This window comes from Ylistrum balloti, unplaced genomic scaffold (genome assembly GCF_031769215.1).
Source record: "Ylistrum balloti isolate Yb309-2 unplaced genomic scaffold, AGI_CSIRO_Ybal_v1 Utg370098, whole genome shotgun sequence".
Taxonomy (NCBI): Eukaryota; Metazoa; Mollusca; class Bivalvia; order Pectinida; family Pectinidae; genus Ylistrum; species Ylistrum balloti.
This window is the reverse complement of record NW_026782126.1, coordinates 114256-139173: the sequence shown is the minus strand read 5'-3', so window position 1 is coordinate 139173 and position 24918 is coordinate 114256. Positions and strand designations below refer to the sequence as shown.

General features: G+C 35.0%; 2 protein-coding genes across 2 annotated transcripts; one reads left to right on the top strand and one right to left on the bottom strand.

Moving 5' to 3' along the window:
* Window positions 1-132: 132 nt before the first annotated feature.
* On the top strand, window positions 133-4243 carry LOC132549993 (sulfotransferase 2A1-like). Its single transcript, XM_060213987.1, has 5 exons — window positions 133-421; window positions 1101-1412; window positions 2812-2915; window positions 3427-3619; window positions 3970-4243. Exons 1-5 carry the CDS (start codon window positions 163-165, stop codon window positions 4077-4079), a joined length of 978 nt encoding a protein of 325 aa, XP_060069970.1. The 5' UTR covers window positions 133-162; the 3' UTR covers window positions 4080-4243.
* Window positions 4244-13158: 8915 nt separating this feature from the next.
* LOC132549991 (transient receptor potential cation channel subfamily M member 1-like) lies at window positions 13159-24623 on the bottom strand. The gene is made up of 7 exons (XM_060213986.1): window positions 24477-24623; window positions 22236-22389; window positions 21799-21989; window positions 18197-18374; window positions 16737-16799; window positions 15895-15952; window positions 13159-15082 (listed from the first exon to the last, which is right to left on the bottom strand). The coding sequence occupies exons 1-7, from the start codon at window positions 24616-24618 to the stop codon at window positions 15062-15064; spliced, it is 807 nt and encodes a 268-aa protein (XP_060069969.1). The 5' UTR covers window positions 24619-24623; the 3' UTR covers window positions 13159-15061.
* Between the last annotated feature and the right edge of the window lie 295 nt (window positions 24624-24918).

Here is a 24918-nt window from a genome sequence, read left to right as displayed (position 1 = left end):
TAGCAAGCACCTCCAACCACCCCCACCCCCACCCCTACCCCCTGTTCCGCCGGCCCTGCGTTATATAAACAAGATGCGGATGTAACGAAAGGTAATCGAACTTTGTGATAGGTCACCCAAAGTTCAAGGACAGTACATATAGAGTAGGCGTGGCCTACACACATGCTTGGGTCTAGGTTCTGGTGTAGTCACAAGTTTGCTGAGGGTGACGATCATTTATCACACAGTCATACTCATCAAAACAAGATGTGTGAGTGGGTAGAGGAGTCGGATTCAGACGGAAATTGTTTGAAAACCAAAAAATACAACGGCAAGTACTACGCCAGTATTGTACCTGGGAATGTGAGTGACCACTTGGAGAGGCTACAAACCATGGAAGTCCGGGATGATGACACGTTTGTCCTCTCCTACCCAAAGTCAGGTACAATTTATAAATCCTACCTGTAAAATTATTGTCGGTTTGTGTTTAAAGTCGAATAACACGTTTGTATAATGACCAAAGCTTGTCTGTCTCGATCTCGTGTTATGTTCTAAGGGAGCTAACTCGAAATAATTTGTAGTCCACGTGAATTACAAATCGCCATTTTCCCTCATATCTATCCATTAGATATAGAATACAAAATATTTCAAGATATTCATGATTTTCAAAGAGATTTTCATCTCAGAATATGCAAAACTTTCGTGAAGTAAAATTTTCCGTTTAATATCAAACTATGTACATACTACTAGCACCTAAAATCTGTTTTCCTTCTCTATAAAAATATTTCATTCGTAATATATTATTACTGTTATATCATTGTCGGTATGGAAATTTTCATACAGAACCGGTCAATTAAGCAACTTGATAAAAATGGGCGCAAACCGTCATAAACACAGTTTTGTCTACATTCTGCTTGCTTTTTTGCGATAAGATCAGACGGATTATCAAGACTCGCTTTGAAGTCTGTGTGAAGAAAATGAGTGAAATTTTGATACCTGAAGAACAAAATTATAAGATCTTAAAAGCTTCTACGGATCTTCGCAATAGATGAATATTACAGGCCAAAGGGGCCTGTTGTTTGTCATTTTATGTTGGCACTGATATCGATGTCTCTTTCCAGGTACACACTGGGTGTTCACTATTGCCAGTATGCTCCGTACAGGGCAATCCAAATATATGGGATCGCCCTACTTCTTGGACTATAACGAAGTGGATTATCTGGACAAGTTACCATCACCGAGAGTTTTTGGATCTCATCTCACCTTCGATGAACTACCTCGGCAAGTCCGTGAGGGAAAAGGCAAAGTGTTGATGATAACTAGAAATCCAAAAGATGTCGCGGTCTCTTATCATCTATTCATGACGAAATTGAACGCTCCTGATTATAAAGGCTCCTGGGAGGGATTTCTCAAGTTCTATACTGAGGGCAGAAGTAGGTAACGATTTCCCATTTTAACTTCAATTGTCTGAAAATGACAACGACAATTGTTTAGAGGGAACAAATTTACCGTCAACCGTTTTTGACAAGTGGTTAAGAATTAATAGCAGAAATTATAACCAAGATTGGTCGCATCGTAAATCATAAAAGACAGATGTAATAAAATACGGTTTAGATATATTGTTACAAACTGTAACTTCGATATTAGTGTATATCAGATACATAGGTCAGTAATCTTTGACTGACTGGTTGTAGGATTAATTTTGTCAATATGTAACATCTGGTAGACTGGGTGTAATTATGAATGCATGAACAACTTAACATGTGTCTCTTATCAAATTTATTTAACTTAGTTACAGTTACAAACTAGCTAAACATAAAACTTACACTTCAATTTATATCAACTATACGTTTGTCAATAAAAATTAGAATTAATAATGAAACAATTATTATACATTTTTGAGCCATTTCTGGCATGATATGACCAACAAGTACGTGTGTTTAACCCTACTGTGTTTTTGAAATTTTGAAATAATGAGTCGCAAGCCTCAATATGATAAAGAATTGAGAGCATTGACAGGGCAATGTCCAAAATAATCAGGAAAAATAAGGTAAGATAAATCACACCTAATCAAATGAAATCACGGATATTTAGTCCACCCTTCGACTAACATAGAGACGGCAAATGTTCACTCTTACAAACTATTCCGTTTGACTCATTAAACAATCGATAATAAATGTTTATGTTAGTTTGAAGTCAGCTATTATTATCAACAGACAGCAAAATAGGAAGATATTGTAAATATCATCACTAAACTGTCTTCTTATGGCATTAATGGTGTATATAAATGACAAGAGTTATGCTTATAACATCATACTGGGGACTAATAGATGCCATTATATATCCCGACAGTTCGATAAAATAAAATAGCATGTCCTGATTATGTACTTTTCATGTGATTTTTGTAGTCGCTAACTCGTTATAATTAGATTTATTAGTAGACTGTAGTAAGTTTTAGTGCATACCTGCACATATCTATTTTAAACGTAGGCTTAAGATAGCTTTTTTGTGACTTCTAAAGATCCTTCTGCGTCCATCGGCCTAAACATCAGGACATTTTACACTATTGTTCTCGATAGCGTGTATCTTTGTTTTGTGTTCAATGTAAGTGATGTAACTTTTGTCATGCATATTTTGTTTCTTGATAAGGGTACAGATTACCTCGGAAAGACAATTTACTTGTCCGTATGTATGCATTTCTTTCAAAATGGCACCTATTCACCTGTTTTTGTGGAAAATGTTTTGCACAGGGAAAAATTGCAAAGAATATTATCGTTTAAGAATCATAGAATTTCTCACTGCATTATTGTAAAATGAATTTTGTGTTACAAGTGCTTTATGGCTCCTGGTTTGAAGCGTTTTTCGACTGGGAGAACACCAAAGCCAAGTACAAGGGAGATAATGTTCTCTACTTGATGTACGAAGATATGAAACAGGTATGGATATATATCGGAACATAACAGAGAAAAATATGCAAGAAAAATCAAATTTTAACTGTGATATCTCACTGGCTGATTTATATTCGTGTGTCATTACTGGATATCGCTACAGATTTGTGTATTTGTGCCATGTTCAGATTTGATGTTAGCTAATTAAGTAAGCTGTTTATCAAGTGTGATTTACAGGAATTTAAATGACATTGCACACATGTCCAACCTGATGTACAACCGCTACAGTCCATGGTCAAAATATCTTTTCAACAACTGAATGACAAAACGTCTGCTAGTGTTTACGTATGGGTAGCTTATTAACTTTGCTGTGGCATTTATACTCTGTGTAAATGACACAGATCTACAAGCATAAAAGGATATTCAGCTAATATATAATACATAAAATGTTTCATTTATTTGGATGATAAATGCCATTGCAAAACGATTCAATACTTAACAATTCTTCACCTACTGGTTCATAACTTTTTGTCATATTGTTGTTTTTTGTTGTTTACAGAATCTCCTTGTCAACGTCATCAAGATGGCGGCGTTTCTTGGTGAAACAAGAGACAATTTATTCCTTGAGGAAGTAACAGAGAGATGTACATTTCAAACAATGTTTAAAACGGTCATGAGCGAAATCAAACCATCAGATCAAGACTACATACATCAAATGTCGGACAACAAAAAGTTGCCAATATATCGAAAAGGTAACACTCACTTGACACTATCTCGTATAACTTTGGATTTTGTAGTAAATATTTGTTGTTTTAGTAGTACGATGTTAATTATCAGCTGGCTGTTCATCACGTAGATTACACAGTAAGTTTGTGACGTTAGTCGTAAATTCAATGTTAATTTAAATGCATTTCGGCTGTAACCTTAACAGCGGTGTGATGCACTTTTAAATTCAAACTATCTCTTAATGTCTGTTGTTGTGGAATAATCTGCTATGTATACTTACCAACAGTTCCATATTTCCACTGTAGTAATCATTTGACTTCTATAAATATGTTTTTAACGCACTATTCCACTGATAACATTTCTTGTGTTTTTGCAGGAGAGGTTGGTGATTGGAAGAATCATTTTACTGTAGCCCAAAACGAATTTTTCGATAGAATATACGAGGAGAAAATGAAGGACACGAAGTGTACTTTCCGGTTTGAATAGGAGTCAATCATGCTTGATTTAAATTAAAAAGAAAAAGAAGAAAAAAATCGATCTGAGACTTTGATGTAATGTATAATTAATGGTTCCAACGACCAAAGTAATGTACTTTATATCTTCCATTTAAACATTCGTAGTTTTAGAAATAAGCTATCGCAAGTTGAAAATTTATCGTCCGATTATGATATGGTCTGCGTTACCGAGACTCATCTTGAATTCTGGGTGGTCATGAGTAAAGACCGAGGAACTCCGGAAAGAGGGGGAAGGGGTTTACGTTTAGCTGTGAATACATCCAGTCTCTCGTGCACCTGAGCTGACCTAGAATCTCAGGTGGATAATGATATTTGGACGGAGATTCAATTTCCAAATAACGAAATATCTTCTGTGCGCTCAGTCCTCTTGATATCGCACATTCTGTTTTGTTATTATTTACGGAATTCCAGTGACTCTGCTATATAGGAAACTCCACATATAGTATTAGTTGGTGATATGAATGTTGACTTTTTAACTGTAGAAAACACGCACGTTCTATATATAAACTATATTTATTTTACAACAATTGCAAAACAAGTTATGTCAACTTATACTAATCACTCTTGTTGGCCCGGATGTAAGCGCGCGAGGGGTCTTATTGTGGGAGGAAACCGGAGTACCCGGGGAAAACCCACGTGGTCGGGCAGGTGACCCCTTAGGTGAAAGGCGAGTGCGTTACCACTGCGCCACCCGACCACCTACGTCCTGTATAATATTATCCACACCTTTCACGTGACTAACGTACTCGACAAACCGACACGCATGGGATTCAAAAGCTCTACTTAACACAATTTTACTCTCCAGCACGTGTACTAACTTTTCTGATGTAATTGACATTGATGATGATATGTCAGACGTTTCAGCGACTACTGTAAATTGACTGAAGGGACAATAAATACCAGGCCGTATAAACAAACCTTAAGATGTTATAATGAAGTTAATCACGGAATTTTTAGTAATAAACTAAACGATACAGACTGGGTAAATTCATTCTCTACAGCGCACTCTCCCGACAACGTGTTAACAAAATATATGTATATAGCTGGACATATCTCGGAAGTGTCTTCCTACTAAAATTGTTACAATACGACCTATTGACAAGCCCTGCTTTAATTCTGATCTTCGACGAGAAATTAGGAAAAGAGACAGACTTTTATAAATATTTGGATTCAAATCGCTTTTGGAGTAACTTGACGAATTTTAGAAAACAACGTTACATGTCAATAATCTAAAAAAAACCATACCAAAGAACTTTTCTCTGCGGATATCAATAGTATCTTAGATCGTTATTTTAATTCGAATCACAAAAACGTTTGAAATATTGTCCGTAGACTGGTAAAATATCCTGACACTTAGTCTTAATCGGAACACGAATACAGATCTTGATTCCGTTTAAGAAAACCAAATTTGTTGACAAGACGAAAGGTCTAATACCCGTAATATATTTTTAAGTCGGTACAGGGATCGAACTCACAACCTTTCAGATAGAAATTAAGACACCCATAGCCGTTATAAAGAGAATTTATTTTATACGAGACTTGCACTCGCACTCGCACTCAAGTTCCGTTTAACCTTAGAAAAAAGACCCGAGTTCCTTTTACGAAAAACGAATATGTTCGAAAATCAGCAAGTCTACTGCGCATGATCTTACCTTAATTCGGGACAGGAATCGAACCTATAGCGTTCCACATTGAAAATAAGACTAAAATAGCGTTCATAAAGGAATTGGTTTTATACGGAACTTGCGTCCAAACTCCATGTCCGTTTAAATTCAAACTGAACTGGAAACCATTATCTTTTAAGCGTATATGGTGAAAAAATGGAAAGTCCAATACGTATGATATACTGTTAGTTAAGGATAGGCCTTAATCTCAATCCAGATCGTATTTCTTGTTTTTTCGTAATTGGAGCTGAACTATTTGATCGAAAAAAGCCTAATGCTAAAGCTTTCTTAGAACGCAACTTCCGTTTATCCCAATTCTCACATTTTTGAGCACATAGTACGGTGTTACGAAGAACTGGAATGCAATCATGACTTGGATCCAAATACAGACCGAGAGTAAGCTATATTTTCACTTGGCTCCCCTATCTAACCAGATCTAACTGTCTCTCATTAACAAATACGTCATAAAATCCCAAAACATATCACTTGATGAAGAAGATAAACTAACGAGCGCTACTGAGTATGAACATGTCAATATCGGGAAAAGCCAGCACGTTTCTGGTACAACCCTTGTGTCCGTCAAACACGATGAATATCGTTACTTAAACTCTGTGGTATGCATAGGTCTCATCATTGCAAGGCAAGGCATGGGAAATAAAATTCAGATGTACTACAAGGATTTGGCCTTGGGTTCTGAACCTATCGAGAATATTTTGTCCTGTTTGTTTACATACTCGATAATTATTTATCCAGGGGAGTCATACAGGGACTATTCATTTCATTATTGCAATCAAACGAATGTGACGTCGTTCGTTATTGGGTGCTTTGTCATTCAATAAACTTCTTAGATATATATTATTGGTTATAACATACAAGACGGTGCTTCCTTCTCTCTCTTTCACGTAGTCGTAAGAGTGTCGTAAGAGAAATACTGATGAATTATTGAAATTGTCAAATCTGTATTCTAATTATATTTACAGCCTTTAGACTGACCTTTGTTATCATATTGCATGTTAAATAAAAGAATTTTATCATCATTTTGAATGATTTCAGAAAGTAAATGTCACTCTTTAAAAAAAAAACTCTCAATACACTATTATATATGACTGTTAACTCTACAAAACAAACAAAGATAAAATACTGAAAAATTCAGCGTATCATACATGTATTAAGTATTGTCTTATGATTTCAAGGAAAAGCTTCCTAGACTTTTCGTTTTTGCGAGGTTAACTCGACAATAATGAAAAGAAAGAAATATTATGTTTTTTTAAAAGGGAACTTTGATCTCGTTCCCAGTTCCGTTTAATGTTGAGCAATTACAGCATAGTTATTTGGACAATATTTTACAAGTGTTTCGATATCATTGATTCTATATGATAATAAAAAGAAAGGCCGAGGCCGATATTTCTTTTTGTCTCATATCGATTCAATAACAGTTCAGTAATTATTCTATTACATTCCATTTGAAGTTTTTTAACCATCCATCTTGCCGGGCGTCTGCCTCCATGTTTACAATCACAAATGTTAGGCGCTGAAGAATTTTTTCAAGTTTCAAGTTTCAAGTTTATTGGATCCTCAGATACATGAAAATATATAACATGAGGTAAAACAATACTATATCAATAGATACGTGACAAAATGGATGGTAACTGAAAGTTGTAACGCTTCACTGTATTTTGTTAGGACTATTCAAAGTACACAGTACTTTCATAGATCAGACTGATAACAACTAGAACAATACGATTTACTTATATAAATAAAAATGGTAGCATAACATCACGCTATATAAGGATACCATAGTGTTACTTCAAAATATTTTGTTAAGACTTAAAAATAAACAGGATGCATTTAGTACTTTCAATTTTCATATTGATTGCAATTAGTACATTCAAATACACTTTAATATAACACCACATTATATAATAACACAGTATTGCTTCACAATATTTTGTTACAGCTGTTCAAGATAACCAAAGGGCATTATGTACTTTTGTATATCAAATTGGTTTCATTAAACCACATTATTTAAGGATAACATAGTATTTTGTTTAGATTTGAAATAAAATGGGGTATTAAGTATTTATATCAAATTGATAGCAATTTGCACATTATATACACTTTGCTATTATAACACCACGCTGTTTAAAATAAACAGGGCATCAGGCGTATATGTAAAAGACTGATATCAATTAGTACATCTAAATACCCTTTGATATTATATAATGATAACGTAGTGTTTCTTCACAATATTTGATTAAGATTGTTTTAAAGTAAATGCAAAGCTTCTGGTAATTTTTTTTATATAAAGCTGATATACTTGGGTTTCATAAAATCACTTATATAATGAAAACATTATCTTTCTTACAATATTTTGTCAAGACTGTTTAAAAATAAACAAAAGGCATTTAGAACTTTTTTATAACAAACTGAGAGCAATCCGTACATTTTGAACACGTTTGGATTTCTCCAGTAATATGAAGGTAAGAATTTCTGTCTCAGTTCAATCAATCTTATATCGGTGCACTGAAATAAGTAATGGAATTCGTCACCTACTGAGGTATTACATAGAGAACATTTCCTATCCTGTCTCTGAACATTGCGCCATCTTCCAGTTTCAATGGGAAATTTCATATTACAACATCTAATTTTGCATAAAATCCGTCTGTTTTTAACAGAGAGTTGAGTCAGGTATGGCTCAAGCAGTAAAGAATTTTTAAAACTACTATAGAATAAGCCTCTAGATGAATTTTCCGTTTCGTTTCTCCATTTCTGTATAAATTGATCTGTTAAAGTTTTTTAAATACTGGTTTTTATATAGTATTTACTAATTGGGCCCTGATTCTGGAAAACAGCGCTCTGTCCTACATCATCAAAGCAAGATTTAATAAAATCTACCCATTTAAACTTACACAAATTGTTGACATGAAGTTTGTATATCAGTCTGTACATAAGACTACTTAACTTTGACTCATGCATTATTAACGAGTTGTAAAAATTAACCATTCTGAGTTTAATATCTATTTCCAGAGGGTAACGACCAAGTTCGCCATGTACCATAAAATTTGGTGTCGTGTTTCTTACGCCTAAAATTCTTTTACAAAATTGCAAGTGGACTTGCTCGACAATTTTAATATTTTCAAAGCCCCATATTTCTGATCCATAAAGTAATATAGGCTTAACTAAGATGTCAAATAATTTGAGCTGTAAATCAATTGGAAGATGTTGATTTTTAATACTCCTGTACACAGAGAAAAAAGCCTTTTGTGATTGTTCACGCAACTTTTGCTTGCACTTATAAAAGTTACCATTAAAATTAAATGTTACACCCAAGTAATTAAAGCTATCTACTTCTTCAATTATAAGGCCATTAATCTTAAAACCTTCACCATTTTTTAACCTTTTCTTACAAAATATCATGACCTTGGTTTTCTTGACATTAACATTAAGTTTCCACTTGGTACAATACAAATGAAAGATATCCAGCGCCTTCTGTAAACCTTCAACAGAGTCTGAGAGAATAATAGTATCATCAGCATAAAGCAAGACAAAAATATCCAGAAATATGTTAAGTTCATTTTGAAAGTTCTCCTTTAAATGTCTCAAAGGAACACTACTGTTTTTACGAAAGAAATCTTCAATATCATTCAAAAAGATCGCAAATAAAAACGGGAACAGGTTTTCGCCTTGTCGAACACCTATTAAACAGTCAAATAGTTCAGATCGGGTATTTTTCAACTCCACACATTTAATATTATCATACATATTCATTATTATATCATAACATTTTCCTTTTATTTTATTTCTACGTAGTTTTTTTCCATAATCCTACCCTCCATACCGTGTCAAATGCTTTTCGAAAATCAACGAATGTTGTGTATAATTTTTCATTTTTACATAAATATAGTGTGATAAGCGAATGAAGTATAAAAATATTATCAATAGTGGAATGCCTGTCACGAAATCCTGCCTGACTAAGGGAAATTATTTGATGGGTATTGGAGTAAACAGTGAGCCGGTTATTTAAGATACGTGTAAATAACCTACCAAGACAACTTGTTAAAGTTATTCCCCGGTAATTGTCTGGATCTTTCGTCTCACCTTTATTTTTATATATAGGTTTTATTATTCCTATAGTCCAAGACTTGGGAATTACTCCGGAGTCAAATATAAGGTTAAATAGTTTACAAATAGTTATCAAGGCTTCCTCGGGTAAGTATTTTATATGTTCATTCAAAATTTTATCAATGCCTGGTGCCTTGCCTGTTTTTAACTCTCTAGTACACTTTTTCAATTCATCAAGTGTTATCTCCTTATTAAGATCATTATCACCATCATCATCATCATCATCATCATCATCATCATCATCATCATCATCATCATCATCGTCCATCATCATCATCGTCATCATCATTAACATCATCATCATCATCATCATCATCGTCGTCATCGTCATCATCATTAACATCATCATCATCATCATCGTCATCATCTTCATCATCATCATCATGGTCAGAATTTATATCTTTGAAAAAATGAAATAGTACGTCAAGTGTAATTGCACTGTCTTCATTATTTTAACAGTATTTGATGAGGAATTCTTTTTTATATTTTTCCAAAATTCCTTTGGGTTACAGGTGGATGGTAGACGCAAATCATGCGCACAGTTGGAAATATATTTGTTAAAACTTTTATTTAGCTGTTTACGATATTGTTTGGCACATAAATTCATGTTAGATTTACAGTCATTGCTTTTTGTTCTATTATATTTTACTTTACTTTTGTTAAATGTTACTCGTGCAGTCTCACACTCTTTGTCAAACCAGGGTTTCTTTTTAGTATTAGTTTTGTGTGTTGTTAGTTTATCGTTGTTTGTGTACCTTTTAACACCTATAGTCTTCCGTACTGTATCCAGTAATACATCACAAAAAATCTGACACAACTTTGTCAATACAACTTTTGTCAACACTAGTGTTAGGAACACTCAACATGTCTATTTGTTCCCCAATTTTTGTTATTTCTTCAATATTAAGTTTATAAGTATATTCCTCTTTCTTGTTTTGGTCCCATTTAACAAATTCAACAGTATTTGATTCGGTTACCATATTACCGCTTTCAGGATATTCATTTTTATAAACAATGGAAAAAGTTAATCGACAATGGACATCGGAGAACATTGGGTTAAAGTTACATATTTCAAAGTTTGTAATAAAATTTAATAACTCAGTACTAAATAGTAAATAGTCTACCACACTCACCCCTTTACAGGTAGGTGCTCCATCACTTTTGTCTGTATGAAGTCTACCATTACCTATAAATAATGAACACCTCTTACACATATCAATAAGTTTAGTGCCAAACTTATTACTGCGGCCTACATCCTTATTTGTCCTCTCAAGTGGAATGCTATGGGACATAAGTTTATGATAGGCGTGGACATTGTCTACACTTGAGTTATCTAAATTAAGAATATTTAGAAGTCTATTTTCAGGTACGACATAGTCTACCAATGTACTTGTGCGGGCGTTGAAGTCTCCCACTAACAATATGTTATCATTACCGGAGGAAAGATAAGTAATTCATTTTCAATTTCAGTAAAACAGTCATCTGATGAGTATGCAGACCCCTCAGGGGGAATATAAACACAACCCAATAAAGAACTAATGTTTCCTATTTCTAACATGATCCATAAAAGAAATTCTGAGTCTGAGTCAACAAATTCTATGTTATTCGACAGACTAGATTTAAAAATTACTGCTATCCCACCGGACTTGTGTTTAAATATAGATCTATTTTTCAAAAAATAGGAATAACCATCTGGAACTTCTAAATCATCAAGCTCATCTGATTTGGATTCTACACATGCAAAAATATCGTTTTCTTTAATAAGATCATGAAAGTCTGGGTTCAGTAGTTTCTGCTTGATTCCACAAACGTTAAGACAACTGATGGATAGTTTACCGTGCTCAGACAATGCACCTGAGGACCTGGCCTATGTGCTCTGTCCTGTGCCACCAGGTACGCGTACATGAGTGCTTTGCCCTTGTGCACGCGGTTGTACAGGTGTGTCACTGTCTGGGCGATATGGAGCACCATTCACATGTAGCGTGTCGTACACGAGCTGTACATTCTCGCCGCGTTGTTTTAACTCTCTCAGTTTCGGCAACAAAGCGTTGCGACGATTAGCAATTTCCTGTGGATACTGCTGAAAGACAGAATATTGCCGTTTGTCCCGTAACTTTGTCGGTACCTGTTTCATAACTGCTTCGCGATCACTGTACCGCTCAAACTTTACTATGATGCCCCTCGGCTTTCGGTCTCTCCTGGGCCTCAAGCGATGGACATTTTGAAACAGAATACCGTCAACATTGTCAACTTCCAGCACTTCACTTATGAAATTCTTCACAACTTGTTCTGTATCTTCATCATTGGATTCTTCAATGCCATTAAAATTAAATTATACTTCATTGATTGAGAAAGTAATTTTAACAAATCTTCTTTCAAGTTACTATTTTCTTGTTCGATCATCCAGTTTTGATTTTCAAGGTCATCAACCCGGTTTTCAATGTCGTAGTGATGTCTTTCTTCTTTTTCGAGTGTGTTTTCGTGTTTATTAATTAGATCTTTGATTTTCACTATTTCAGCTTGCGTTTCCTGGACATTTTTTTCCATTAGTTCAAATTTATTCAATATTTGGTCAAGTATATCCAGCTTGGTAAGTCTGGTATTGAGTTCAACACTCATCTGTTCAACCTTATTGCTGAGTATACTGAAGTTATGTAACATCATGTTCATCGCTACTCCTGTGATGGGGCCAGGGGGTACAGGAGGGCTTGGGATGGGCTGAAATCCGACAGGGGGAGGGCTCGGGATGGGCTGAAATCCGACAGGTGTGCTTTGGAATGGAATGCCCGAAGGGAAAAATGGCGGTACATGCACATGTGAAATTTTCCTTTGTTGATGTGCAGGAGTGGTATTTTCTAGCGGGGTGTTGTTACCCTGAATACTATTGCCACTACATACGGTACTAGCTCCCAGCTGAGAACTCAAGTTTTCCGAATTTTTACTTTCCATGTTCATGTTATCTGTATTCACAGTATTGTTTATCTCACCTGTCGTTTCCGTGCACGCATCACTCGTGTCGGGTACGTGAGCCTTGCTTGGCGGTGTAACCCCGGATTTTCCACGTTTAGTGTGATCCCTTTTCCTTTTATGACCCTTACCAGCCATATACACAACTTATCCACTGTTCCAACTATCTTCTAGGCGTCTTGCACTTCAAAAAAAAACCACTATAAACCCCTATTTTCACAGAGACGATACACAATCAACCACCGTCCATCTTGTCACGTCACGCATTTTTTGACTGATTAAAAAGGATGCATAACGTAGATAGAAATTAACTTTTATTAGAAATAGGACAAAGCAGTACAATATGACGAATTACCAGGTTTACAATGCAATATCAATAAAAATCGCAGAACACGTGACTCTGTCTCGACAAATGAAAATACAGAATAAAAACAAAATTGTAATAAAGCTTATTGTGCCTTATTTACAGCATATTCATCTGAGAAATATAGTTAACGTCGTATTTACCGCATAATTATCTGAACAATAAAGCTTACTATGCCGTTATTACAGCATCGTAAACTGAGCAATATAGCTTATTAGGATGTGATTACGTCATAAATTCTTCGTAGTTACGACATCTTGTGAATGTTACTTTGGTACATCATTACTATGATGTAATCGTGGAAAAGAACAAAGAAATAAGCTGTTTTTAATCACAAATAAAACTGTTTTTCTTAAACCTTTTCTGTATTTTCAAGTCTGTTCTTCATTATATATGGAAACTGGTGAAATCACACATAATTTTATCTTTTAAAATTTCAAAATGCAGCTTTAATTGTAGATGTCAACGTACAGTATTTTCTACCGGCCACAGGTTACAAAAATGTATCCCAAGCAATTATTTTTCTGTAATCTTGCCGACACTTTGATCAACACAGCAACATTTTAAGGAACATTATGTTTGATGTTGGTATGCCAAACCTTCCTATCAATTTAATTATATTCCGTTATCTTAAGCTTTATAACTTACCAACATGATACGAATGCAACATAAAACATATGAATTCGCTTTTGACGCGTATCGACTTCTGAGCCACGAACAGAAACAATATATAAATATATGGACCCTGATGAAATACTAGCCACAAACCACCACTTGGCTAGAGTGAACTTTTCTTTTTCAGCTCGATCGGTTGGGCGTCAAACGGGTAAACCAATCATCCGTGGCTCGAATTCAATCGGAGCACTGAGTAAAACTGACCTTTGTTACGTATATACATAAACATAATATATATACGTATATATAAATTATAGTTGATTCCGCAAGTATCGTATCATTTCTTACTTTGATATATAGATATACATGTATATAGATATATAAAAAATGAAAAATAAAATATTGATTAACACAGACTAAATATTACTTTTTTCTTGTAATTTACCTGCCCTTGCTCTATCCATCCTACGTAAACAATGGACAAAGATCGAACACGATGTTCATGTTGCTGTTCTCGGCAAACGAGAGCTAGCCGTTCAGGCGTGCATAATTAATTTATGATTGCAACATTTTTTTCTACATTAGACTTATTTCCCGTACACAACTCGGTCTAGATTTCTTGTTCCCATTGAAGTAAGATGGCGACATTGACGATCCGTCCATAGGTATGTCTCGATTAGCTTTCACACTTTGTCGACACAGTGTCAATCAGCATCACTGCCGTTTACACGTGTACACAATTAGCATATTCATAAAATGGCGTGTCTTGAAAAACTCGTACTTGTATGATAATGTGACTCAAATCAATCAAATTCGCTGTTGTCGGCATATGTGTAAATTTGCATATATTAGGATAAATAGATACATGTGTCGGCCTTGCATTTTTCAGTAAATCTGACCATCACAAATTGTTGAGAACATTTTTACCCTTGAAAAATCACCTAAATTGAACATATTGGTGAAAGCAAAGTCAACCTCAAGCCCAATCGTAAACTGGTCTGTCCGTTTTCGCGGGCTTTAAAAAAAAAAAAAAAAAAACATCTTGCATTCTTTCCGATTGTGTCGGCATCTTCTATCGATATGCGATGCTTAAAGAGAAAATATGAAATAAAATATTTACAGTAATAAAAATGATAATAACAATCCATAGTACTTTTCGGGCATATATACAGAGTTCGAACTCTTTGCTTCTTGATGTTTGCTCCCAATCGCATGGCATTTTCAGCAGTTTCCTCTTCGTTCCTGCAACAAATGTCAAACGTTTCAAACAGTAACACAACTAAATTAATTTTTTAAGAAGTATTATAAAATTAATCGAACTCAAACAAAAAAACATATATTTCATTGACTTCGTTTATCAATTGTTTAACCCAACATATTACTTGTGTCAATAATAATAACAATAACAATAAATAATAATAATAATAATAATAATAACATAATTAATAATAATAATAATAATAATAATAACACACATAATTTGCATATTCACACATACTTATATATAACTTTTAAAAACTTATTTATACAAAAAATGTTTGATTTCAGCACGTGTAGATCTTATCACTGACATTAGTCATCTGCAGTGATATATATATATATATATATATATATATATATATTTCACCAATATATATACATACATTAGAATGAAAGCGCTAATGCGTAATTTGACGTGTTGTTTTAATTTCTTTCTAATATATTTCACCGGACAAGTGTATTAACATAGATACACATACCTATTACGTATTAAGATATGTACACATCATTTGTTTCACACAATACCATTTATGATATGCCGTGAAATTTCTAAGTCGTTTCTTAAGAGTGAGCGGGAAAGTGTATTTTAAGAGATGAAATAAGCATTATGAAATAATAAGTATAGATAATTATTTGTTGATAGTAAAAACTCACCTGTAGTTTTACTGAAAAAACTTACTGGAGCTGTAACGATACTGGTAGGGAAACAAAGCTAACTGATTTGTAAATAATTTAGCACTAAAACAAAAATTGTCTCGCTCTCAAAGGCCAACGACCATAAAGACTTTCTTTACCTCAAGGTATTTGATCTGAGCTTCCAATCGTTTGATCTTTTCGGCATCTTGTCCTTCTCTGTTGTTGTAAATGTAAAACATTTCAATTGGTAAAACGAATAAATATTTACAAAAGGAGACAACCCTAGGCAAATCTAAACATTCAGCGTGTGAACCTGTAGATTTTAACTCAATAGCATAACCAGTAGTAGATTAGAGTGTGAGAAATACGGAACTAGTTTTATGTCGTAATTACGTCGTTATTTTAGCATTATGTCTACGTATGTCGACATGGCTTCCGCGTAATTAAGAATACTTTGTCATCGGTATAATATGCTTTATTCATAGTCAAAAAATAAATATACACGTAATTTTGACATAAATCAGGCATGTCGTCAGTATAACATGCTTTTCTAATAGTTAACTAAATACTTCCATATTTGGATTACGAGTAAATTAATTTTTTCTCTCTAAAACTCCATGTTAACATGCATATAAATCATTGCGCAACTATTTGTCACATCAGTTTGTTTGATTTTATAAAATTAACAGATTAATTTGCCATCAAAATGAGGGAGAACTTCTCTTTAGCTCGATTGGCTGAGCGTCAGACTAGTAAGTCAGGAGTCCTGGGTTCGATTCCTAGGCATTGAAATTAATAATGACCTCTGTTACAATATTATAATGTATTTAAAGGTTTAGGTTTTTAGGAAAGCGCTTTCTTATGTCTTCATAGTATGTCAGACAAATCGATACACTAACATGTAATTTTAATATATAACGTTATGAAGCCATAATGACACAAGACTGATCAAGTACTGAAAAGGAACTTGTCCTCAAGATAAGAGACTTATAAAACTTACTTTGCCTGAAGGTACGCGACGTGTGTTTCTAACCCTTTAATGGTTTCAGCATCTCGTTCTTCCCTGCAGTGAACGGAATATACTACCATCGGTTAAACGGCTAAAACCAGGCAACATCAAATCTAATCATAATCCAAATATCGTATAATTGATTTGTGTTATAAAATAGAGCATATTTTTGTGTTTCAAAATCTATTTCGTGAACTGTGACTTGGTTATTTCGGATCCGGACACATTTTTGTCAGCTTGAAAATAAGATGAGCTTTAAGTTATCAATATTTGATTTGATTTAACTTTTGTCCCTTTTTCAGTCATATATAGAAACTTCATGGATACTTTGTACTTTTTAAAGCAAGCGTAGGCCCTTGATATCATTTGTTTCTCATAAGATTATCAATAACGTTAAACTATAAAAACAAAATATCTGTCTATTTCATGAAACCTTCACTTGTTTTCATTTATAAGTGTCCTCAATTTGGATAATCATAAAAGTTTGTTATTTTCTCATTTTTTATTTAGATTTAAAAAAAAGGAAAAAAATAGTACAATTTTAAAAAAATGACAATATTCACAACATTTGTAGCAAAGAAAAACGTTACATAATACACGTAAGTGCTAAACAATTGCTTAAAAGATGACTTTTGAATTTAAATCAATTAAAATTTTAAAATTGCGACGTGGTAATAATAATGAAGAGGCTTTCTGGCGAAGATTTGAGATAGTCGATATTTTTACAAACATTTAATTTCTGATTTAAAAATTCAGTCTAGTTTTAAAATACGATGGTTGCACTTTTGAAATTGATATTGTCTCCTGACAAATGGTGATTATTGAGAAGGGCTCAAATTTAATCTTTGAACCTGTTTCTGAAAACCCTCTATATAAATCCAACTTTCTGCTCAAAATACACTGGAACATATTTAATTGCAGAGATCTTGGTCTTTGTGAATGTCATAAAGATGCAAGCATCATGCTATCGGTTCAGTACCAACATTAGTAAAGTGCATTTTTCTGTGATGCGCCATCCTTTACAGTAGATTAAAAACATTGAAAAAATTTGAATGCCATATTAGCTCGTGTTTATTTCAACTTCAAATCACTAATAACGGTCCTGTCTTGTGATAGTGACATTACTTACGTGGATTTTCCAAGATATACACGGCAGGTGTCGTTGATGAAGCAGAAGATTTTTACTCTTCCGGATTGCGTAGTCTTATTCTCCTTCTACGGTTTTCAGTCTCCGTGTAACTCTTTATTTTGTTCATATTTTGCCTTAGTTTGATTGAATCTGAGTTTGTATTATGATTATGATGATATGGTGGTATTTGTTGTAGGTTTGCACTTGATGACACATAAAGTGGTTACAAGCTTTTTTTTATTATTATTGTTTTTGATTTTAAACGATGTATTTGGTACATTTAAAGCACCACCTGTCATGCCGACTTTATTGTATATCTTACCTAATGTTATAAGCGTCGTCTTGGTTACGCGATGTGTCTTGCAAAGTTGCCTCCCTCTTTACTTCGCTGGACCCTACGCCTGCCGTATTGTGTGATGTTCGGTGGAGGTACTCAGCAGCAACTGTTTTCTCCCAATGTGTCAATTGCCTACCTTTCCGAGATACCTTACTTAACAATGCTGTAGGGATAAAACATACACAAAACATTTAAAAGTTTCATTCCTAGTCGCAAGGAAACAAAAACTTTCACCAAGGAAATTGAAGACCATAAAACATAATATGTGCAATAAGTTCATTTTCGAGTACAAAACTAAGACGGTTATTGCATATTTTAGAACTCTTTTCAATAGCGAAAGCGCGACGAATCAGTATAATATCGCAGTGCTGTAAATAAGTTAATGTTATTTACTTACTTATTGTTTCGTGTATGATGGTTTTAAAACGAATGTCAGAAATATTGACATAAGTGACAATCGAGTTGTCTTTTTCCTGGTATATTTTTAATGCTGCATTGAATGTTTTTTTTTTTTATTTTCGGCCGAACAATTTGTTTACATTTGATAATTGGTAAGCAAAAACGTCAACATCTCTCTCGATCACCAAATCAAAAGACGTTAAGGCTAAATTCATCTTGATTCATCTCGCTGAAGATGGAACATCAAAGTATGCCTTTTAATAAGGAGATAAATGGTTATCATTCACAGTTCTGTCATTTCTGTTGGAGAAACTGATGCGTAATGATGAAATATAAAGTTAGCAGATATTTGAAGTAAAACGTTTATACACAAACAACGATATTCATCATCTAATGATTTATTTCAAGTACCTTTTTTGCTGTATATCTGAAATGAATTAAGTATACACAGTCATACTGAAATAAAGACACACGTTATTTCGTAACAGTCGCTCACTTAATATAAAAAAAAATGTAATACAATGTCCCAGTAAAGTCACAGGTCACAATTCTTACGGACAATTAGGACCTGTTAATATAAAAAGAGGTCCAAGGGGCCTTAACGGTCATCTGATGAATATGTCAATAATCTGGGGATTTTAAAATGTTGCAAAAATGTAACAACACTTGTGCAGGACCGTGTGTAAAACATCTGTACCAAGTTTGAACATGATCCACCCAGTGGTTCTTGAGAGGAAAACCAAAATGTCTTAGCCAAACAGAGGCCAGGGTTGCATATTTATATAAAGCAAATAATGTTTTCATTTACAAGTTGAAATATAGCTTAGTAGATACATGTATAGCTAAAGTATAGCAAAAAATCAGATCAATTTCAAGTCTATCTTTTTCTTGCCTAATACAATAAGGCATCCAACTAAAAAAACTCACATAAAACAATGTGAAAAATCTTGTGGTACATCTGAGACAGGAATATATATGTATCAAGGCTGAGAAATGTAGTGTTACCACAGGTATTGAACCATATTATACATGTAGCTCAGAACATAGACGGTTCAGCGAGTAATAAGATCCGGGTTTGATGAAAGATCTGGCTACACATTTTTCCCGCCTATATGGTTGTCATAAACACACAACATGTCTTTATCAAAGATTAATATGTAACAGATATCAGAAGGGCTAATTTTGGACCAGTTATTTTTATTCTCATAAACTTTGAAGTCTTTTCCCTAAAGATCATCTATATGAAGTTACACTTTTGGTTCAGGACAAGAAGATTTGCTAAGATTTAACAAATTCTACCCCTTTCTGCCCCTTAAATATGCCCCCATTGAGGCCACACCTTTTTCTATTGTAAACTTAAAGAAGCTTACTTTACCTAATTTTACTCCTTTTTTACCCCCACCTGGGGCCCCTATTGCAGCCATTACTTCCCCCCCAAACTTAATGTGTCTTAATACACAGATGCTTTGTGCTTAGTGTGGTTGTAACCCAAAAACGTGGTCAATGCCATTAGAACCAATTTACAAAAAAAAAAAAAAATTTAAAAATCTAATTGACCCTTTGTTTGCCCCAATGAGGCCCCAGAACCCATCAGACACTTTTTCAACTCAAAGTCACATGCTCTTCGCTAGGGGACCCTATATACTAAATTTGGTTGAAATCCGTCAACTTTGAATTTTTACCCCTGTTTAGTGCCCTGTGGAGGGCCTGTTTATGACCCAATTTTTTTTCTAATTCGCAAGCTTTGTAGACCTTGCTCTAAGAATAATTAATTTTGAATTTTAGGAAAATTTGATACTTGGTTTATAAGAGAAGAAGTCGAAAATGTGAAAAGTTAACGACGCACGACGGACGACGACAGACAAATCATGATGGCAATAGGTCACCTGAGCGAAAGGATAAAAAAATGTAATACAAGTTAACGACGCACGACGCACGAACTTAATCTGACTGTTGGTTCATGCGAAGATTTTAAAAGTTTTACCTAATTTTACCACCTTCCCCCCCTCCTGAGGCCCCTATTGGGGCCACGCCCTTTTTCTTCGCAAACTTGAAGCGTCTTTCCATGGGTGATGCTTTGTGCCAAATTTGGTCAAAATCCATCCACTGGTTCTTGAGAAGAACTCATTTAAAGAAGGTTTTTACAAATGACCCCTTTTTACGCCCCTTATGGGCCCCAAAGGGGACATTATCACTTTTTTCACATAATTTCATATGTCCTTCACTGAGGGATGTTTTCTACCAAATTTGGTCGAAATCGGTCAAAGTTGATTTTTTACCCATTTGAGCGCCCCCTAGTGGGGTCGTTTTTGACCTGATTTTTTTTCATTCGCAAACTTTATAGACCATGCCATAAGGACCCTAAATATCAAATATGAACTTAATCTGACTGTTGGTTCATGAGAAGAAGATTTTTAAAGATTTACCTAATTTTAACCCCCTTTTTTGCCCTCCTGTGGCCCCTATTGCCACGCCCTTTTTCTTCGCAAACTTGAAAACGGCTTCCCATGGGGATGCTTTGTGCCAAGTTTGGTCAAAATCCATTCAGTGGTTCTTGAGAAGAAGTCGAATATGTGAAAAGTTACCGACGCACGACGGACGACGACAGACAAATCATGATGGCAATAGGTCACCATGAGCCTTCGGCTCAGGTGACCTAAAAAATGTAATACAATATCCCAATAGACACAGGTCACACTTCTTAAGGACAATCAGGATCTAATTGATATAAAAAATGTAATACAATGTCCCAGTAGGCACAGGTCACACATCTTAAGGACAATCAAGACAATGATATGGGGAAAGCAATATCTCATCTAATTAATAGCTTGACTATAGTTGATTTTATCTAAACTTGTATCAAAAGATGCTATTCACTTCCATATTTTGTAAAATGTTTTGGGGAGCCTGGTAGGCACTGCTAGCTAATTATTAAGCCCAAAATATACATGAAAATCACTGAATTATGAATCTAGTGCACCTCTCATCTCGATCCTAACTTATCTTTCGATCGCTTTGAATTTTCCTCGGTTGCCTTCCAGGTTTTAAATTTGGGCCCGTCATTTGTGTGGTTGTTTGCCTGTACTCCAATTTGTTTTACGTATGCTACTTACTTGTGTTATTTTCATAATCTTTATGGGTGATTACTATAAGCATATAAGCAACCCTCAGAAAGGTATAAATGTTACCTGTTGAGCGAAACATTCCTTCTCTGAACCGTCGTTGTGTCAGCTTGATCCACGTACAAACTTGAATCGCATAACTGAAGACGTTAAATGGAGGAGGAAGCACCGTACGATAGGAGTAGTTGAAGACTAAACTGAATTTCTGAAAGCGCCAGTGTAGGTCCGCTTTTTCCTGTATGTTCTGGTATGTGTTGCTTTAAGTTCATGTAATAAAAAAAAAAAAAACGAATAAACGAATTAGAGAGTTAGATAAATATCTATAATTTAAAATAACAAATGATTTTCATATTGGTAAATTGACATTTCAATTAGCATATGATATTATGTTGTTATGTTTGCTTATTTATGGAAACAGAAAAAAGAAGGAAACTTTTACATGAAAACAGACTCAGCAGAAGTAACGTCTCCAAATATATATAAGAATAACAAGTGACAAATACCTGAATATAGCGATGAGAAGATTGATTAGTAGAATGTTTGCGATCAGCATGTAAATACCCATTAGGATCGGAACAACAATCTTTCCTTCCTCAGAAGGACAGCGGGGTTGATCACCATTTTCATACAGATTCACGTTGGAGGTACACTCTTTCTCTACGAAACCAATTATCGACATTTTTTATTTAAAAAAAAAGATGAAATATCATCTGGTCTTTTAATTAACTCAATGAAACATTTCATTTTCATGACTGCAGTTTTTGTGTTATGGAGGGTGCGAATTTACTACACTAATCAATATGATTGAATTCGGAATCTAAGACCGATCTTAGGTACAGCTTGTTTTGTCGGAATGAGTATGGGGAGTATGTGTGATAAGTGTAAGGGCCTGTATATATGTATGTGAGTGTATATATATACTGAAAGGATAAAGAAACGCAGGGTAATATTTATTCCGATATTTTGAAAACGCGTTCTCCAAATAAAGTGAAACTTTGTTGTTTGTGTAATTAGGTCATATTACACCTTGTCATGTATCGAAAATTTAGTCACGGTACAGTGCGCAGCTCTGGTAAATGGAGGAAGGAAAAAACAAGAATCTCGTGCACCGTGTTGTTCTGGTCTCATGCAGCGTTGGTCAAGTCACTCTTCGTTAGTCTTTATACAGACCAACTGCTTCCCTAAAATTAATTGAGAATTTGATTCATTTTAAAAATGGCACGACTCACAGAAGTTCAGAAGGGTCAGGCCATTCAGATGCTGATGCAAGGTCAGCTGCAAAATCAGGTTGCTAGGCACTTTGGTGTTAATGTTTCCACCATAGAACGTCTTGTAAGACGTCTTCGGGAAACTGGGCGATTGGCCGATCGACCTAGGTCAGGACGTCCGCGCGTAACGTGACGACGTCAGGATCGCGATATCGTCGTCTCTTATGTGCGTAATCGGCGCCTTACTGCCGTTAAGAGTGCACTTAATGTTAGTGGAAATCATGGGCGTCCTATAAGTTCAAAAACTGTGAGGAATCGATTAAGAGAAATTGGTGTAAGAGCACGTCGCCCCTACGAAGGTCCACACCTTACCCCTGCTCGACGTCAGCGTCGTATGGCCTGGGTCGCTGCACATGCTCCACGACGGTTTCCACTGAGGCAGTGGAGACAAGTTTTCTTCACGGACGAGTCTCGATTCTGTCTTTATCGATCTGACGGCCGTCAACGCGTCTACCGACGTCGTGGCGAACGTTTTACGGACGCTTGCGTTGTAGAGAGGGATAGGTTTGGGGCGGTTCATTAATTGTGTGGGGATGAATCTCACACGGGTTAAAATCACAATTGGTTGTTATTGATGGCAATTTAACAGCAACTAAGTATAGAGATGAGATCCTCCGACCCATTTCTTACAGTAGCATAATCTAACCCTCCAGCAGGATAATGTTAGGCCCCACGTAGCAAGGATTTGCCAAGTCTTTCTGGCCAACAACAACATTCAACCACTAGATTGGCCGCCATATAGCCCTGATTTGTCCCCGATCGAGCATCTTTGGGACCAGTTGGATAGACAGGTTCGAAAGCGCCAGCCACCCCCTGCTACTCGAGATCAGTTGACCAGAGCTCTGATTGAAGAGTGGCACAACATCCCCATAAGACGGATTAACGCTCTCATGAACTCTATGACCTGAAGAATAAGGGCCGTGACCACAGCAAACGGCGGACACACAAGATATTGATGACTCGGTTCATTCAATTTAATCTTTAGTACCTCTAAACCAATTGTCAGATGCAAAATAAAGACTTTGGAAATTTTTAAGCTTTAATTTATCTGTAAATGTACAAAATTTCGTTTTAAATGAAGCCCGATATCATACTTAATTTCTGGTTTAAAGTTCACCCTGCTTTTCTTTATCCTTTTAGTATATGTATGTATGTATGTATGTATGTATGTATGATGCTTGTATGTGTGTTTGTATGTATGTGTGCTTGTTTGCGTGCGTGCGTGCGTATGTATGTATGTGTGTGTGCCATTATACAATTGCGACATTACCACTCTACGTAGAATAATGCCGACCTGCTACTACATGTAGGGACATAAACGTGTTTGTGTGATGTTGGTCCTCATAGAAAAACAGACGGATTTTGCTAAGTAACCATGGTTATCATAAGGTTTTCATTTAATCTTGGTATTTGCGGTCATTTTATAAAACTATTCCAATGTGGTTTTTTTCATAAGCAAAATAGTATATCCTTTACTTTCGATCTCTTCGAGGTTAAGTTCACCATACAGGTTCCAGTACGGGATACGGGGAACGTTAAGGAGAAGACTTATGTCGGGTTTGGAGACTGGGTGCATGATGGAATAGACAGCAATGGAGTACGATGACACAAATATCATCAAGATTACCATGAAGGATAACAGATCAGCAACCTGTGTATAGAAAAAGGAGAAATGTAAAATACCAGAATACATCAATGAGTACAGATAAAACAATTCTTACGGCTCTATATGCTAAGAGGAAAACTAAAGGTTACTTGCTTTTAACATTTATTAAGGAATTAGGTAAGGTGCCCCTGTATTCCTCTTATCTATTTATACGGCTATGTTAATTCAATACAAAATCTTTTAAAATTAAAGAAAATTCGTTTCTTTATCCCTTCAGAAGAATGTTTAAATGTTTAAAAACAGTAAAGCTCG

Bases quoted from the DNA above. Each gene is read 5' to 3' on its own strand.
- LOC132549993 (XM_060213987.1), top strand. From the start codon at position 163: ATGCTTGGGTCTAGGTTCTGGTGTAGTCACAAGTTTGCTGAGGGTGAC. The intron at 1,413-2,811 runs GTAGGTAACGAT...TTGTGTTACAAG, and splicing joins GTTCTATACTGAGGGCAGAA to TGCTTTATGGCTCCTGGTTT. The intron at 3,620-3,969 runs GTAACACTCACT...GTGTTTTTGCAG, and splicing joins GTTGCCAATATATCGAAAAG to GAGAGGTTGGTGATTGGAAG.
- LOC132549991 (XM_060213986.1), bottom strand. From the start codon at position 24,618: ATGATATTTGTGTCATCGTACTCCATTGCTGTCTATTCCATCATGCAC. The intron at 16,800-18,196 runs GTAAGATATACA...CGTTCACTGCAG, and splicing joins GACGACGCTTATAACATTAG to GGAAGAACGAGATGCTGAAA. The intron at 15,083-15,894 runs GTAAAGAAAGTC...CATTTGTTGCAG, and splicing joins CTCAGATCAAATACCTTGAG to GAACGAAGAGGAAACTGCTG.